Source organism: Eublepharis macularius, chromosome 2 (assembly GCF_028583425.1).
Source record: "Eublepharis macularius isolate TG4126 chromosome 2, MPM_Emac_v1.0, whole genome shotgun sequence".
In the NCBI taxonomy this organism is placed as follows: domain Eukaryota; kingdom Metazoa; phylum Chordata; class Lepidosauria; order Squamata; family Eublepharidae; genus Eublepharis; species Eublepharis macularius.
The window spans coordinates 18,414,395-18,426,435 of NC_072791.1; the positions used below are offsets into that span (position 1 = coordinate 18,414,395).

The 12,041-nt window shown below is 43.1% G+C and overlaps 1 protein-coding gene across 3 annotated transcripts in view; it reads right to left on the minus strand.

Moving 5' to 3' along the window:
- The window catches only part of INF2 (inverted formin 2), a 93,719-nt gene that overhangs the window by 17,763 nt on the left and 63,915 nt on the right, over positions 1–12,041 (minus strand). For all 3 annotated transcript variants that reach the window (XM_054971010.1, XM_054971009.1, XM_054971008.1), the window contains exons 9-16: positions 11,398–11,543; positions 7,991–8,052; positions 7,352–7,454; positions 7,160–7,245; positions 6,536–6,636; positions 5,057–5,127; positions 4,801–4,908; positions 2,398–2,468 (exon numbers count right to left, since the gene is read on the minus strand). In XM_054971010.1, the coding sequence (XP_054826985.1) occupies positions 2,398–2,468; positions 4,801–4,908; positions 5,057–5,127; positions 6,536–6,636; positions 7,160–7,245; positions 7,352–7,454; positions 7,991–8,052; positions 11,398–11,543 (748 nt within the window). The remainder of the gene's footprint in view (positions 1–2,397; positions 2,469–4,800; positions 4,909–5,056; positions 5,128–6,535; positions 6,637–7,159; positions 7,246–7,351; positions 7,455–7,990; positions 8,053–11,397; positions 11,544–12,041) is intronic.

Sequence of the window (12,041 nt, forward strand, 5' to 3'; positions counted from 1 at the left end):
GGTGAGATTAAAGTTCTATACCAGATGCTGGGCTAGAATTATTTGATTTATTATATTAAATACAGGGACTGGTTTAGATTCTGTGTTTCTTCCGGGAGAAATCATGAACAAGTCAGGGGTCATAAAGGCTTATATGCCCCCCCCACCAACTCCCCTCACCACAGGAAAACCTGAACAAACAAATAGAAATCCTGTAGTTATATAAATCCCCCAGCATACTAAACTCTCTCTAAAGCAGTTAACAGTGCTATCTGAAGCAGAGTGACTCCAGTCTAAGTCCACTGAAATCAATTGGCTTAGACAGGAGTAAAGTCCAAAAAAGGAAGGGGTTACTCTGGGACCAAGGTGCACAAAGAGAAAGGGAAAACCCTTCCGGAAGTATCATAAGAATAAACAATGCTGAATAAATTTTATATGTTTATAGGATTTAGAAAGTGCAATGTGCTGAATGTGCTCGAACAATAATAAATACAATAAACAGAATAATAAATACAATGATAAATACAATAACTTCAATGCTAATATGAACTGCATCCCAAATCCTTCCTATTACAATGAACAATGAGATGAATGATTAGAATCCAACATTGCACAGTTCAACCGGTGAAGATAAATCCAACAGGTAAATACCAGGCAAGTACAACCGTCTTTCAATGATATAATCATGAACCTTATACGTTTGTTTCTTCTAGGTAAAGACTTTTCTTGAAATTCTCAATCCTTGAAGGAATACACGGTGGATGGGAGGATCAAAGTGACGTTGGAATGAGCCTAACAGGCCTTGCCAGCTTGGAGTATCCCGTTTCGTATTCCACTTCCTCAAAGGCTCATAATATTCAAAATCCAACAAGTGCAGTTCACACATCACCCAGTAGGGGTAGAAGTGAGGAAGTGGAAATTGCACATTTGAATAGCACGTGTGTCCTAACCTGGATGGCTCTGGCTTGCCCAATTTCATCAGAAGCTAAGCAGTGTCAGCCCTGGTTAGTAATTGGGCGAGAGACCACCAAGGAAGTGCAGGGTGGCTATGCAGAGGCAGGCAACGGCAAACCATCTCTGAACATCTTTTGCCTTGAAAATCCTACAGGGTGGGTCACCATAAGTTGGCTGCGATTTTATGGCACTTTCTGCAACTACTATGAACTAAGAAACTATAGTCAAATCATTCTGTTTGGAATAAGCCTCCTGTATCAAGTATGGGGATAATAGCATTATGGAGTGTCAGGCTAGGCTCTGAGAATTCCGACTCTGCCATGAAAACAGTGGATGAGCTTGGGATAGTAACTCTCTCTCAACCTTACCTACCTCACAGGGTTGTTGTGAGGAGGAAAAACATGTTGTAAATTTGGGAGAAAACGCATGCTATATATATCTAAATAACTAATTAAAAATAATACTCGACTGGGTTGCTTATGGGCTACTAGCATATTGTAAATGAAGTGTTCTGAACCCTTTAAGGCGTAATATAAAAGCTAAATCAGGCTGGAAAATAGCCTGATTTAGCTGGAAAATAGCCTGGAGTAGTGGTTAGAGTGCCACACTCGTCCAAGTAGGCTCATTTATAAACTGACTCAACCATAAAGCTCACTAGGTGACCTCAGGCCAGTCATTTGCTCACAGCCTACCTTACCTTACAGGTTGCTAAAACAAAGGAGGGGAGAACCATGCACTCCCTGAGCTCTTTGGAGGAAGTGTGAAATAAACTTATAATGCAAGTAGGGTTGCCAACCCCCAGGCGGGGCCTGGAGTTCTCCCAATACAACCCTACATGTATTTATTCTGCTTCCATTAGACATGGGAAAGGACGTAGAGTTAGGCAGGGGTTTTTGTGAGAAGATCTCAGTGGACCGTACCATATTTGCACCAAAGAGCACTTGTGTATAAAGGCCCTTGCTGTACAATTGCGAAACCTCAATCAAGAACTTTTTATCTTACCAAAGAACATACAAAGAACCCTGCTCAGTCAGACCAACTGTCCACCTAAATCAGCATCCTGCTTGATACACCCTGGAAGGCTCACAGCTACTAGCCAATGATGGATCTTTTCTCTGTAATCCCCTTTTAAAAGTCACTTAAGCTAAAGGTCATAATTATACCTTGTTGCAGTGAGTTCCGCAAGATTACTATGGATAGTTTGCCAATACATCACACCATGTCTTCAGGAGAGCAACCTCTTTTGAAGAGACACTTTTAGTGCAGGGTATAAGCTTTCGAGAGTCAAAGCCACCTTCATCAAATACCAGTTTGACTCTCCAAAGTTCATACTCTGGAAATCTAGTTACTTTTTAAGGTGCCACTGGACCTGAATCTTGCTGCAGACCTGCATGGCTACCCGCCTGAAACTTCAGAGCAGGGAGTCCCAACCAGACAATACATACACATGCAGTGCATTCTTACCCGGCGGCTTTTGAAACACACTCAAGGTCTTTGGGAAGCTGCAGCAAGTCTGTGTGAGATTTTTCCACTTCCTGGAAAAAAGGGTGGAGAGATATTGACTTAGTGACTGATTGTTCTGGTTTGCATACATATCTGTGATAAGTGATGATTAGAGATGGGCATGAACCAAAATATGAAGCAAAGTTCGTCATGAACTGGGCTGTTTTTGGGTTTGCGAACTGGTGGTTTGTTGGAGGGCATTTCTGATGAATCATGATGAACTGCTGCCAGTTTTAGAGTGGTTCATTTGGTTCATTTTTCAGTTGTAAATGCAGACAGCCTGGCACTGATCAATCAGTTTTCTAGACAATGGGGGATGGGCTTTCTGCAGACCTTCTGCTGCCCTGGAAGTGATGTATTCACGATCCAAATGAACTGGTTCACGAACCAGGCAATTTCATGCTGGTTTGTGGTTCATGAAATGCAACGAACCACGAACTGCAATGAACCGCCATTTTCCCAGTTCATGCCCATCTCTAGTGATTATTCTTCTTGGTCCCCTTAGGCCTACACCTTGTCTGTTCATACTACTAGAGGACAATTTGGTTGGCAGTGCTTGGAAAGCAAAGCAAAAATACAAAATATGATGAGACCCTCCTAGAAGAGCCTTAGAGAGAGGACGTTTACAGTGAAATCCTAAGCGGAATTACATCCTGTTAAGCAAATTGTCTTCAATTGACTTAGAATGATGTATCTGTGGTTATGTTTGCACTGTTAACCTGGTTTAGGACAAATGGGGTTACGTGTTTTGAGCCTTCAGTTAAACTTTTCAGGTAGAAGCAGGAGAAAGTTAAGCCTAGAGATGGGCACAAACCAGGAAAATGCTGAACTGCACGTTTCATGACTCGTGGCATTTCACGAACTACAAACCACCACAATCTTGCCCCGGTTTGTGAACTGGTTCGTTTGATTCTGCAGCAGAAGGTCTGCAGAATAGGGGTGTGCACTTCCGGTTTCCTCCTTTCAAACTCTGGCCGCTTTTCAGCTGATAGGAGGGGGATCCCCCATCTGGTGAAAAAAGCTGACAGCGTTTGAAAGTAGCAACATTTTTCTTGCATGGCAAGAAAGTGTTGCTACTTTCAAAAACCCACTGCTCTTCTTTTCTCCAGGAGCTAAAGCAAAGTACAGGTCAGAAGGCTGCTTCTCCGTTGGCCTCCTTCCTCTTGGGTATGCAAGCACTCTTATTTTTTTTTCAAAGCCAGGAACAATTCCTAATGTTGCTACTTATTCCCTGCTGGCTTTAAAAACTTTCCCCTTCCTCCCTTGGGATATGCACACACTTCCTTTTTTTTCAAAGGCAAGAATGGGTTGTAATACTGTAACACTGTAACATATTAACATTGTAACATTAACGTTACACACATTCCTCCTGGCTTTTAAAGCCAGGAAAGTGTTAAATGGCTGGTTTTGCCTTCCTCCTTTGGGATATGTACACTCTCTTTTTTAAAAAGGCAAGAATGGATTGTAACATTGTAACACAGTAACATTCCAATGTTACTGCACATTCCTCCAGACTTTAAAAGCTACGAAAGGATTAAATGGCTGCTTTTCCCTCCCTCCCAGGCATGTTTCTGGCTTTGCCAAAGAGAAAAAAAAAACCCAAGCATTTCGCACAGCCCTTTGGAAACAAAGTGGTAAGGAAGCTGCCAGGAGGGGATGAAGCAGCAGCATGTTAACCCTTTCCTGTCTGGCTTTAAAAAAATAAATGGGAGTGGAACAAGCACAAAAAGTACATGTTTTCCCCCAGAACTCTGCCATCAATTGCCTCTCTGGTGGGCAGGGGACAGCCCAATCAGCAAATATGGAGCAGGGGGGGGAAGGGTTCCAACACTGCAACATTACTCCTCCTGCTCAAAGTTAAAAAAAAAAGTGTGACAAGAATTGCAAAGCCCTGAAAGCCTGAAACTATGTCTGCAGTTTTTTTCCCAGCTGATGGGGTTCTCCCTCCCATCAGCTGAAAAGCAGCCCGGTGCACACCTCTACTGCAGAAAGCACAGCCCTGGTTGCCTAGGAAACTGATTGATCGGCGCCAGACTGTCTGCAGTGACGAACTGAAAAATGAACCAAATGAACAGGCCTAAACTTTGCTGCAGTTCGTCAGAAATGGGCTCTGGTAAACCACTGGTTTGTGAACCATGAACTGCCCCAATTCGTGACGAACTTTGGTTCATATTTCGGTTCATGCCCATCTCTAGTTAAGCCAGTTTCAGTTATATTTCAATCAATGGACTTTAACAATAGAATAACAGCACTGAAATCTAATCCTGGATGCAAAAGGAAAAAGACTCAAACTCTGAATTTTGACATGATGAGATAGGTGCAGGATGTGCACTGAATTTCCCAGAGAGAAACAACAGAAAATACCTCCAAAATGTGGTGAAGTAGAGTAATCCGGGTTTGGTTTGCTTTGGTTTCCGTTAATTTGAGCAAGGTGCCAATTTTAAAGCCGTCGGCATCTCCTGTGTGACTTCCCTAAGAAAGGAAACAAAACCAACCCAGAAAAAGGCATGAGCAACAATTGTCAGTCATTGAAGTAATTTATGATATTTGCATCTTGGCATGAAGAAGGCTACTGATGGCTTGCCCAAAGGCAGGTTGCGAAATTTAAAAAAAATCTTACATAGTTCAAAAAGTTTCCAACTTTGAGGATCAATTGGCAGAAAATGGGCAACCGATGGCTTTGGAGCAGATCTGAAAAAAATTAGAAAACAACATTTTATATAGATACAACCTGAGCATCTTCAACACAGCTAGCAGAGTACGTCTGTCAAAACTGGCCAGAGTGTTAAAATTATGCATTGTTTCCAAATTTACTGCTAAACAAACATTGGACATTGTGAAAACAGTGTTTGGAACCCTGTAGAGTGAAGGGTCAAATTACGCTAAAATGGAGCTTCTGCCAAAAACAGCAGTATGGTTTGGTGAGCAGTGCCTTTCTCTCCCCTTCACAACGTCTGGTAAAACTTCACCTATGCCCCATCTGTAATGTTCTGCTTCCCTACCTGCCCAGCCTGTGTCATGGCCCAGGGAGAGAGAGATCCAGGATAGCATGCCATCAGGATATGTTAAATTCTACCTAAATATTATAGAGGGGAAAGGCAGAGCTGAGGCTGCCTTTTTCTGCAGCAGTCATGCGTACAGTCAGCATGAAATTTGGCCTTAAGATGCTTGTACTCCATAACGCTCTCTATAGTCCATTGAATACACCTTTCTGACTATAAGACCCGTGCGCGAAAGTCCACAAGAAGAGAGAAAGGCTTCCTTGACACATAAACAACCTAGTGAAAATAGTATCATTTCAAAGTAGTGTTAGGTCAGAAGAAAAAGTTTATCTAGAAGTGGGTAAAAGAATGGCTTGAGGACTGATAGACTATGCTAACATCAAGTATCAAGAACAGTGGCTTGGAGCCAGCATACCTTAAAGACTGTCTTCTCCCATATGAACCTAACCCTTCAGCTGAGGTCATCTCCAGAGGCCTTGTTTCAGATGCCTCCGCTATCTGAGGTTAGACAGGGCCTTCTTGGTTGTGGCTCCTAAACTCCTAAACTTGGTTGTGGCTCCTCTCCAGGGAGATTTGCCTGCTTCCCTCTGTCATCATCTTCCACCAGCAGGTGAAGACTTTTTTTTTTGTTTGGCGTACCAGTAGTAAACTCTTACTAGCCCTCTTCCCTGGTTGTATGTGTATTTTTATGTCTGTATGTTTTTAAATTTTTTATTTAATTTTAAATTATCTATTTATATATGCATTTTAAACTATCTGGTTTAATTATCTGTTGTTCACTGCCTTGGGGTGTTTTGGGTGGAAAGGTAGCATATAAATGTTTTTTAAAAAATAAACGTATAGAAGACTTGCCATGATTATTAGGCTATTTAATTAGAAGCTACAGATATTTCACTGTCATAGGAAGGAAGAGACTCTTCAGTGAGAGGCAGCACCAAGAGCTGAATTTGAGGTTTCTCTTAAAATTCTGTTGCTACGCAGATGGGATTAGTACACTGCATACCAAAGAGATATGGTTTCATTCCTCTCCTGTTGTCAGCCAAATGTGCAGAAGTTAAAACCCCCAGATAGCCCAACTGATCCAGATCTTCAAATACCTTCACAGGCCCTTCTGACTGTTTCTGCTTTGGGCTGTAGCATCTCCAGGAGAACGGTGGTCTCCTCACACATCAGCATACACTCAATCCGCAGTTGGTAGCTAGGATGGGGAATTGAGATGAATATTGTGATGCAGATTCAAGGAAATGTGAGTAAATGCTCTTCGGGAAAACTGTTTCATATCAACTGGTGAGGCGTGTAGGAGGAGTTAGGGCAAATCAAAATGACAAATGATACTGGTTTGAACGTGCTCCACCCTACGTAGTTTAACCGCAAGCACCACAGACAAGCTAGAATTTTTAAACATTGGTAAATTAACAGAAGATTAAATGTTGATAGCCAAGTGACCCTATAACACACATTTCTAAACAGCATTATTGGTTACTTATATGTTTATAAAATCCTTCAGGTGTTTCACCTGAGCAGAACTATTCCCCTGAATTTTCCTTTTAGGTTGAAATTAGTCCTGAGTTCTATCACGAAGCCCCATTTGCATTTGGGGGAGAGTGGGCAATACCTGTGTGGCCACAGCTTGGACATTTATAGTGCAAGTAGCACGTTGTGAAGCTTGAACACGTTGCCCATGGAAGAAATGAAAGTGGTGTTATTTAGAAGTCCTTTACCTCGGAACCCCGAGAAGGAGGAGATAGAATTGATCAGCATTTGCTAATTTCTCCTTTTCTTCTTTGAAGGATTTCAAGTTTTCTATCTAACAAGGAAAGAGAAGCAATGTCAAAGCACAATAATTGAATTTCTATTAACAACATGAAGAACTGAATGTAAAGATTTAAACAAACAACAAAAATATGTCTCACTTCATGCTTTTCTGGTAGGAGTTTCAGCAGCTGTTTGAGAACTTCCACGTCAAATTTTGCCCTGTCGCCTTTCTGAATCATATCAACCACCTCCTCGTTTTTGCTACGGATAAGAGAAGACTGCTGATTAGAAGCAAGCAAAATGTATGTGTTTTTTACGGTGTGGAGAGAAGGGGCAGGGAAGAAAGAAGTTTGACTCTTGTAATGCAAGAACTGAAGACATAATTGACCTATGGAACTCAGCGCCACAAGATATAATGAGGGTCCCTAGCCAAGCAGGCTTTGAAAAAGAAATAGACAAATTTCAGGAGAATAGACTAATAGATCAATGGCTAAGAGCCACAGGGGCTATACAGAACTTCCATGTCCATAGACTAGGTACTTTATAATACTAGATGCTGGGGAGCAAACAATTGGTGCGTATGTCTGTGTGGCGAGTCTCCCACTATCTGCGGGTAGGAGTAAATAGCTTGAGGAGAGCTAGAAACCATAACTATAACATTTTTATCATGCCTTTCCTCAAGGGAGCTTCTACTAAATCCATAAGAATTTTATACCCAGATTCTGCGCATTATGACAGCATTCGATTGGATGGCTCAGAATATAATTTTTCAGAATGTTAGATTTTAGATATCTTACCACTTAAATTGCTTCAAGAAAATGTTCAAATTGAGACTCTTCTTCGAATCCAGGAATGTGATCTATGTGGGGAAATAATTAGAATTTATATTAATCAATTAAAACGTACTAAGCTATACATTCCCCCCGAAGCTGGTCTTATCCACACAATGCCCGCCCTCCTGCCTTCACCCGGTCAGGATCAGGAGCGGAGAAGGTGGCAATGCCCACTCCAGGATCAGAAGCGGAGCAGGCGGCAGTGCCCACCCCCTGCCTTCACCCGGCTGGTATCAGGTGCAGAGCACGTGGCAATGCCCGCCCACCTTCACCTGGCCAAGATCAGGAGTGGAGCAGGTGGCAATGCCCGCCCTCTGCCTTCACCCGGCTGGGATCAGGTGCAGAGCAGGTGGCAATGCTCACCCCTGCCTTCACCTGGCCAAGACCAGGAGTGGAGCAGGTGGCAATGCCCGCCCTCTGCCTTCACCCGGCTGGGATCAGGCGCAGAGCAGGTGGCAATGCTCACCCCTGCCTTCACCTGGCCAAGATCAGGAGTGGAGCAGGTGGCAATGCCCGCCCTCTGCCTTCACCCGGCTGGGATCAGGCGCAGAGCAGGTGGCAATGCTCACCCCTGCCTTCACCTGGCCAAGACCAGGAGTGGAGCAGGTGGCAATGCCCGCTCTCTGCCTTCACCCGGCTGGGATCAGGCGCAGAGCAGGTGGCAATGCTCACCCCTGCCTTCACCTGTCCAAGACCAGGAGTAGAGCAGGTGGCAATGCCCGCCCTCTGCCTTCACCCGGCTGGGATCAGGCGCAGAGCAGGTGGCAATGCTCACCACTGCCTTCACCTGGCCAAGACCAGGAGTGGAGCAGGTGGCAATGCCCACCCTCTGCCTTCACCCGGCCAGTATCAGGTGCAGAGCAGGTGACAATGATCACCCCTCGCCTTCACCTGGCCAAGACCAGGAGTGGAGCAGGTGGCAATGCCCGCCCTCCGCCTTCACCCGGCCAGTATCAGGCGCAGAGAAGGTGGAAATGCTCACCCCTCGCCTTCACCTGGCCAAGACCAGAAGCGGAGCAGGTGGCAATGCCCGCGCTCCGCCTTCACCCGGCTGGGATCAGGCACAGAGGAGGAGGCAATGGCCACCTGCCCTCCTCCCCTTTCTAGAGCCTGTTGCATTTCCCCCCACAATGGGCTTTGTTGCTAGTGACAAATATATGGTGTTTTTAGGTTTTTTGAACTGAAGCACTGCCTATTTATTTAAAGCCCAAACAGTGCAATCCTAACGACAGATCCATCCTCCAAAGTCTGCTTAGGATTGCTCTGTAAATGGTCCATGATGAAGATACTTAAAGGATCACCTGTTCCCGTATACCAATCCAGATAAGAGGGGTCCTCTGAGTGTAGAACACTCCAAAACAAACCTCGAAGGTTATATATTAAATATATTTTGTAAATTTTTATATTTTTGATTCTTACGAAAGTGCAAGTGCTCAAAATGTGATAAATATTCTACAATAAATATACTACAATAAATATACAGCTAATAAACCTTCATAAATAATCATAAATATTCATCAAGCGTCCAATCCTTCCAGTCCACTTTGGATTCCAAATGCCAGAGTTGTAAACTATATATTCTTAGTTCTTGTTCTATTTCAAAGCTGTTAATATCTGTGTGGAGCTTGAAAACTATAAATATCTATGTGGAGTATCCTCAGATGACATGTCCTAGTAGTTACAGCTGAAAAGCTCCAGGATTGGGCTATGAAAACCTGTATGATCTTGTTCTTTGTTCTGTTTCAAAGCTGTTGATATTTGTTTGAAGTTTCAGAACTGTTCATATCCGTATGGAATATTTTCACACAACAACATTGCCCAGTGGTTAAAGCTGAGACCATCTAAAAATGGGCTGTAAGAGCCTGACAGGTGTCGCCAGCCTGCTTTCCCGTTTCGACAATGTCTTTTTCAATGGCTCAAATCAACATACAAATTACTCCAACACCACCACACTCATTTCCTGGAAGATGAAAGAGCCGACGGAAATAGAACAAGAACTAAGAATATATAGTTTACAACTCTGGCATTTGGAATCCAAAGTGGACTGGAAGGACTGGACGCTTGATGAATATTTATGATTATTTATGAAGGTTTATTAGCTGTATATTTATTGTAGTATATTTATTGTAGAATATTTATCACATTTTGAGCACTTGCACTTTCGTAAGAATCAAAAATATAAAAATTTACAAAATATATTTAATATATAACCTTTGAGGTTTGTTTTGGAGTGTCCATATGCCAATCCAGCAGTTAAGATCTTCCAGAATTTTTTTTCCCCATGTGCCCCAACTTGTAGAGTCATCTGGCTACCAGGGACTTCCTTGGGGTGGCACCTCTCCTCACTCAGATCTGCCAAGTGTCAATCTACTCAGTTTTAAGTATCAAGAAGTATCTTTGCAGTTGAATTTTTCTTAATGACTGCAGCTTCTGACTGTATTGACATTTCTTATTCATCCATCATTCTATTTTTTTGAGTTTTGTATCTGTTATTTTTTAGGCCCATCTTTTTACTGGTTCCATTTTTTTAATAATGCTGTTTTGTTGCATTTGATGTTTCATTTTTTAATTGTTTTTGCTTGATATTGGAGCTTTTCCTTTTTAGGCTGAGAGTTGTGAGATATGTACGTTTTAAATGAAAAAAATTTTTTTGTGTGTGTATGACATGTGCAAGACTCTTTTAGTTGTTTTAGATGCTTCAAACCATGAGGCATTGTGGTATAATGATTTAGAGAGCTGGACTGGACCTATGGAGATTCAGGTTAAAATTCCCACTTGTCGTGAAGCAAACTGGCTGACCTTGGGCTGTTGACTTTCAGCCCTACTATCTCACAGTGTTGTTGTGAGGATAAAATGGAGATAACGATGGCCATGTATGGTGTGTTGAGCTCCTTGGAGAAAGCATGGGATAAAACTGCGCTACATAAATAAACCATCTATCCTCTCTGAACATACCCATGTTAGTAATTTGGGGCACGCTAAGGACCGAAAAGAAACCATGTCCTTCCATCTTCAAAACCTTCCCTGCCTCATCAGCTAGAGAAAAATCACCACAGATGACCACATAATTGGTGGTGGGAAGTGCTGGCAAGTCATAGCTGACGTCACCCCTTGCCAGGGCTTTCAAGGCAAGAGACTAACAGAAGTAGTTTGCTATTGCCTGCCTCTGCATAGTAACCCTGGTCTTCCTTGGAGGTCTCCCATCCAAGTGCTATCCAAGACCGACCCTGCTTAGTTTCTGAGATCTAACAAGCTCGGGTTAGCCTGGGCTATCAAGGTCAGGGCAACCAGGTGCTTACGAGCTGCTTATTTATTGGCACTGTTGAGAGGACTGAGCAGAAGACATCGATATAAAATGAACTGCAACGTACCTCTTTGGGTTCTGTCTTCACTGGGGCTGCTTCTTTTTCCTTGGGCTTTGTTTGCGGGAAGCAAAACAGTTGCTCGATGCTCGAATAGTCCGGCTCAATCAATTCTTCACTGGTGCTTGTTGCCGAAGCCCACATGGAATGACCTTCTGAAAGACAAAAGACATTACAGCTAGCTGCATTAGCTACTTTTCTGACAAATATGGTCCATTGTAATGAAGCAACACAATGCCAGGGGTGTGTGGGAATGGGGCAGCATTCAATAGAGCCATAGGGGAGTGAGGGTGGTGAGGCTCAGCTACAGTTGCCAACTCTGGTTGGGGGAAATGCCTGGAGATTTGGGGGTGGTGTCATGTATGTCTGTACCCATTCATCCATGCCAATTTTAATTCTGATTCTGAGGCTTAGTCCAGTTAATGTAAACATGATCCTGATGTAATTCAGATTCCTTTTGCTAGTGCTCTCACTGTTTTTTCAGGCTTTCACAGGTGGTTATCTGTTGGACTCCAATGTTTATGACCTTGTATTTCCTCTCAGAGTGAGAGCCAAACTACAAGTGATGCCTGACACAGGTTGGACACTTGTCAGCTTCCCTCAAGTTTTGATGGGAAATGTAGGCCTCCTGGTCTTTCAGCTTGGCTCTCCGA